The 6,655-nt window shown below is 37.0% G+C and overlaps 1 protein-coding gene across 1 annotated transcript; it reads right to left on the reverse strand.

The window, feature by feature from the left end:
- Positions 1 to 3,215: 3,215 nt before the first annotated feature.
- On the reverse strand, positions 3,216 to 6,287 carry LOC106312454 (glutamine synthetase, chloroplastic-like). The gene is made up of 12 exons (XM_013749990.1): positions 6,115 to 6,287; positions 5,320 to 5,581; positions 5,202 to 5,241; positions 5,022 to 5,125; positions 4,881 to 4,929; positions 4,695 to 4,801; positions 4,496 to 4,583; positions 4,284 to 4,412; positions 4,088 to 4,162; positions 3,752 to 4,003; positions 3,597 to 3,657; positions 3,216 to 3,507 (listed from the first exon to the last, which is right to left on the reverse strand). The coding sequence occupies exons 2-12, from the start codon at positions 5,559 to 5,561 to the stop codon at positions 3,368 to 3,370; spliced, it is 1,287 nt and encodes a 428-aa protein (XP_013605444.1). The 5' UTR covers positions 5,562 to 5,581; positions 6,115 to 6,287; the 3' UTR covers positions 3,216 to 3,367.
- Between the last annotated feature and the right edge of the window lie 368 nt (positions 6,288 to 6,655).

Consider the following 6,655-nt stretch of genomic DNA (forward strand, 5'->3'; position numbering starts at 1 on the left):
AAGAAATAGGAACGGACGTGGCCGTGGTCAAAGCTCCTTTGGCCGCGGGCAAGGGAATCAACATGGTCGAGACCATGGGCGGGACCGTGGCTCATTTGGACGAGGTCATGGTCGCGGACGTGGCTCTTCATTTAAACCTCAACACTCGACCACTTCAAGCAAATCAATGTGCCATAGATGTGGTATGGGCAATCATTGGGCTAAGACTTGTAGGACTCCCAAGCATCTAGTTGATCTCTATCAAGAGAGTTTGAAAGGGAAGAATCCTGAAGCCCATATGACTTATCAAGATGATGAAAATGATTTCAATATAAAGACGATCTTATGGATTATGAAACTTCAGATTGTCTAAAAGACTGAAGAATGATTTCGAAATTTGTAATCTAAATTCTGTGTTCTTTGCTTTGGTGTTTTTCATTTCTATTGTATCATTTCTTTGAACTTGTTTAAAACTCAAAATCTGATCATAAAATTACTCTTTGGCTGAAATTTATAAGAATCCTAGAACCATTCAAATTTGGCCTGACCGAAACTTATTTTTGGCCTAATGAACAATGTAAAGTTTGGCCAAATGTAAAGCTTGGCCTAGCTTAAATCTTGATCAAATGCAAAGTCTGAATTCTCTTGGCCAACCTTAAATGACCTTGACCGAAGGCAAAAGCTTGGCCAAAGACAAACATTAACCGTTTTTCCTTGGCCATAAAGGTGAAACCTTGGCCAAATAGGAAATCCCTTGGCCAAATTGAAATTTCTATTGGCCAAATATGAAACTAATAAAATCATCTTGGCCGAATCCCCTTGCCCAAAATTCCTTGGCCAAAGTCTTTTGAATAATCTATCTTGACCGAATCTATATCATTAGCCAAACTTAAAATCTTGGCCGAATTTAAAACCCGATTAATCTATTCAGACTTAATTTATTTCTGGCTATTTGTTATACACCTTGATTTATTTAATGCATAATGTTTTCAAAATTATTGTCTAAGGGAACAAAATTTGATAATAAATTACCTAAATTGGGGATTCAATACGAGATAAATGAACATTCAGTGTTATTATCTCGAGGGGGAGAATCATAGAATCCCTAAATCCCTAAATAACTTAAGCATCCACGACAACAATAGCCCAAATCAAATCTGAAAACGAAATTGCACAACATAAAGATTATATGGAGATTAATGATTGGCAAACCGGTCATGTCATTCCGGTTAAGTATGCGACATTCTATTGAATGGTTTAAGATATGCTGCCCCTTTGAATAAGGGAATTAATAATAAGAGTATTCACCATGATATTTCGAAAAATAAGCAAGGAATTTCGTGGGCTTGATCACCCACGGATGGACTGATCATCCATCATATGTTACGACATATGGTTGTACATATCCTTGTCAAAATCTGCAATAAGTTTGCAAGAGTAATTGGTGATACCGGTAGATTTATGAATCCTTATAAGTTGCGGCAAAATTTGTTCGCATAATGTCAAAGAACAAATAGAGACTCTCCCATAAATTTGATAAAGGGTCAAGAATTAATGTTCCCATATAGAGAACTTAAATAAGTTGCTCAACCACAAAGTTATAAGATTAGATCTGAAATTGAATTAAGTGTATACGTTGGATATAAATCTCCATAACATAAAAGCGAGGATCATGAAACCAACGTCTATCATAGAGTGCACTCAGAGAAATTACTCAGAGAAATTGATTAAGCAAATTGATAATGCTATAAGACGTGGTATATGAAATCTCTTAAGAGAAGAGATGTAGTAAAACCAGTTGGACATAAATAAGTCTTTGGTGAGAATACAAAATAAGGATGGGGAAATTGCATAAGGTTCTCACAAAGACCTGGAATCAATTATAAAGGAGACATCCTCCTATGTGGTGGATGCAACAACATTCTGATTCCTTATAAGTCTGGAAAATAAAATACATATCTATACGGTCCACTGGATAACGAAATTTATCTAAAAGTTCCAGAGGGTATCGAACTACCGAACATCAAGTTCTCGAGAACAATATTGAATATCCTAGGAACCTCTGGATAAATTTCCCAAAGATAAAACACATCAAGAAAGAATTCGAATTCAACATGAAAGGTTTTGGGAAAACAAGATTATATATTGGATTATACATTGAGCACTTTGAAAAGAAAATTCTTATGCATCAAATGCCATACATAACGTGCTTAAGAAGTTCGATATGGACTAAGCTTCCGAATTGACAAGTCCCATATTTATAAGGTCCCTCAGTTAAAAAAAAAAGATAATTTCGGCCCTAATGAAGAAAATTAGGAGATCCATGGTCCCGAAATGCCATGTCTAATTGCCATAAAGTTTTGACGGATTTGACGAGCCATACAAGCCTAGATAAATAATTTACCGTAATCTATTAGCTAGATGTAGCTCATGATCGACCCAAAGGCACTGGAACGAGATTAAACATGTTCTTCGTTACCTGCAAGGAGCGAAAGACTTGAGTCTATTTTATACTAACCATAACAAATATGGTTTAGTTGGCTTTGCTGATGCAGGTTATTTATCAGATCCACACAATGCTCGATCACAGACAGGCTATCTCGTTACACATGGAGGGACGGCCATATCAGGGCGTTCCATGAAGCAAACGATCGCAGCCACATCTTCGAACCATTCGGAAATATTGGCCATACATGAGGCCAGCCGCGAGTGTGTCTGGGTGAGGTCGATGACCCAGCATGTCCGATCAAATTGTGGGATGGCCGAGTGCAAGAAGCCGACCTGTTCACCAAATCACTTCCTACCTGCACGTTCAGGAAGCTCACGCATCAGATTGGGATGCATAGACTGAAAGATCTTCAGTGATGTTCAGAATAGGGGGAGTATACGTGTTGTACTCTTTTTCAATCACCATGGTTTTGTCCCAATGGATTTTCCTGGTAAGGTTTTAATGAGACAACATCTAAAGCGTATTATAATCCATGTATGGTTATGACATCCAAGGGGAGTGTTATAAATCATATTGTGGATGTCCATAACCGGCCCGGTCCATGACCGGCCCAATACCTAGAGAGAGAGAGGCTGCCGCAGGAGAGAGAAAGAGAGAGAGGCGGTTTAGACTTAGAGAGAAGGGGAAACCCTAGTTTCTTTTTTCCTTGTATTTGTACACTTTCCATATTTATGTCTTTCCTTTTATCTCTTTGTAATTCTCATATATAAAGATACCATATGTTATGATTAATGATAAGAACTTACAGATTCTAATCCTTAAGTTTACAACAAGAATGTCTTATCCGAACCAACATTTTAAACAACATTTATTATCCCGGCAAGACTACTTAGATAAACATTAACTTCAAAGATTTATGATAGCTTTGGTTTAATTAACTTAAACCTTCAAAGAAAGCTTTTGAGCTGCAAGTGCTTCAGCCTCAAGGGTCGGCTCCCAGAGAAGTGTGGTCTCTGCCAAGAGTGAAGTAACAATGTATGGTTCCATGTTTGATGCTGGACGTCGATCTTCCAAGTAACCTATATATATCCAAAGGCACAACGATATATATTCGCTATATATAGCATAAAAAGAAAAAAAAGGGTTACCATTCCAGCAGAATCAGTACCTTTTCCTTTCTTCTCGGTATCACGTCCCACACGAATTGAGCATCCACGGTTAGCCACGCCCTGAGAAGTTGAAGTTTAAAGAAAGTGAGCAGAGGGATAAAACAACTGGGACTTAAAAAGTGAAATATTTCACTCTTATTGCATATATGCATACCCATGAGAATTGGTCGATACTAGCTGTCTCGTGCTTTCCGGTCAACCTTCTCTCATTGCCTTCACCGTATGCACTGATGTGCTCCATGTGACGAAGCGAGAGGTTCAAGATGGCCTTTTTAATCACATCAAATCCTCCTTCCTCTCTCATGCTTTTAGTACTGTAATTGGTATGGCAACCAGCACCGTTCCAGTCACCATCTATGGGTTTGGGATCAAGTGTTAAGACAACACCAGCTTGTTCTGTGATTCTCTACAAAATGGTAAACAAACAGTTAATATAACTTAACTCTTAGAGTCTCACCCACAAATCTCAACAAAAGAGACATTTGATTACCTCAAGAAGGTATCTTGCACACCAAACATGATCACCTGCTTCGATTCCTACACTCGGGCCAATTTGGAATTCCCACTGAACAAATATTTGTTGGCAACATAATCAAACAAACATCAAGTTACAAAAAAAAAAAAAAAAAAAAAAATATGATAATTATAGAATTATTATCAGAAGCTTCTTTGAGAAAAAAAGAGACCTGTCCTGGCATAACTTCGCCATTAGTACCACTGATGTTAATTCCCGCATATAAACAAGCTTTGTAATGAGCATCTGAAATGTCACGTCCCCATGACTTTTCAGCTCCAACTCCACAGTAGTAAGGACCCTGACACCAACAAAAACTGTTGGTTACTTTACTTTTTGTAAACCAACACAAAACATACTTTTATAGCTTGACTTGGTTATCACCTGAGGACCAGGATACGCTCCAACGGGCCAACCCAAAGGCCAGTTTACGTTTGGCTGAAGTAAAGTGTACTCTTGTTCAATGCCAAACCTAAGATCATGAGAGAGTATTTAGACATATATAAGCACCCAATTCTAAGTAAATAGAATTGGAGGTAAGCCGATATATCTATATATATGAGAGTTTTGGGTTATGACAAACCATGGAATCTCTTCATTGACCTTCTTGTTGCTGAAAATCTCAGCAGCTCGGGCACGTTTGTTTGTTGGAATTGGCTCACCAGCTGGTGTGTAGGTATCACAAATAACCTTTACATAATAATAGCTCGATCCTTAGTGTGTGACCACAAAAAATGTTACTTATAGAATCAAACTCAATGATGCATACCAATATGTTATTGCCTCCACGGAAAGGATCTCTGAAGATAGCTTGCGGACTGAATACAAACATGAAACGAATGTATGGTGAGATTGTGAAATTATATCATATGAAATTAGAAATATCTAGTGCCTTGGGGAAGTATCTTACTATAAAATCACTTCACTATCTTCACCAGGTGCTTGTCCGGTGCTAGAACCATCATAATTCCACTTGGGAAGCTCAGAAGGATCTTCCACAGGCTTTTCAAGAGTCTACAAGTTTCAAAGAAACCATCTATTAATATACTAGCATCATAAAGTCACTACAAAGTCTATGAGAGTATCATACCCTTGACTTGCTCCTAAGGTCAATTCCTGATCCTCCAATCCTATTTAAATAAAAGGACAAATCATTAGAAACCTCGTACCAGAAGTTTGATATGAGATGTTGAGAGGTATATATGTACCAAATGTACTCAGCGATGATGCGGTCAGTGAAAGGTTTGGTGTCTAAATTGAGAAGACTCTCAACTCTATTGATTGTACTGTTATCAGATTGGAGAGCCATCACTTTAAAGCTTCTTAGTTTGCTGCTGTTCTGTTTCTTCTGTTTCAACATAACCGAGCTCCATAACTTTGAAGATGCAATGGGGCTCGGTTTAGTCAATTTCATTTGACATGTTGGAGAAGCTGCCAAGATTTGCGCCATTTTGTTTAAAGCTTGGATCCCTGATCAGATCAGAAAGTACTTAAACCCAAATCAAGAATCTACAACTTTATATGATACACTAGAGGGCATCAAGATTAGTGCTTCTTGTTCTGAAACATCCAGATTCTTGACCAAGACAGATTAAACTAAACCGAATTCACTAAAAGGTGACTGAATTTAACCAAATATATTTAAGTTAGAGGGAAAAGACAAAGATATCCAATTAAAATAACAAAAAAGTGTGATGATCCCTGTTGATAAGAGATCCAACTAAAATAACAAAAAATGTGATGATCCCTGTTGATATTAGTCCAAAAAGAAGAGAAGTATGGATTAATTAGTAAGTGGTGGACCCGAGATCTACTGGAAGCAACCTTTTGGAAGCAACCTTTTGGAAGCTTAATCAGCAAAGAAAGACAGACTTCAACTTTTTATTACATTAGTTTCCTTGGAGATTCTCTTACAAGAAACAAATGGGTTTCCAAATCCAGTACCAAAATCGGATCAGATGCTGGAAAAGGTAAAAAGAGTATTGGGGAAAACGATGAAGTACCTGGGAACTTAAAGAAGACTTAACTCTGATTCAAGAGACTTGAGTGTTTGCAACAAATGGCAAAGAAAGAGTTGACAAATATAGAGAAGCCTTAGAATTTTTGAATATTTTCTTTCACAAAAATAAAAATAAAATAAATAGAATTTACTTTCTTATTTAAAGAGGGGACTGAGTGAAGTGGCTTTTGCCAAAGAGATAGGGGTGTGCTCTACGAGTGGTGCAAAAAAATTTTTTATTTGGTAAATGCTTTGTCTTTGCAGATAAGGTGTCGTTGTGGTGCCTTTCAACTTCAGTATTCATACTTTTTTTGCCCTTTACATTATTTTTGCTTGAATAAGGTCTTCGTTTTTGGTTGGTGATACAGAGTACAAACCAGTCACACGCTAAGATAAAGACGAGAATATTTAGGTTCGCAGACCGTCAAAGTTAATAATAAAATGAATAAAGAGAAAATAAAAAAGAAAATTTGAAGAATGAAAATAAATTTTTTGACAAAATTTAAAAGTAAATGGTAACTATAAAAGAAATGAGTTTATAAAAA

Source organism: Brassica oleracea, chromosome C8 (genome assembly GCF_000695525.1).
Source record: "Brassica oleracea var. oleracea cultivar TO1000 chromosome C8, BOL, whole genome shotgun sequence".
NCBI lineage: Eukaryota > Viridiplantae > Streptophyta > Magnoliopsida > Brassicales > Brassicaceae > Brassica > Brassica oleracea.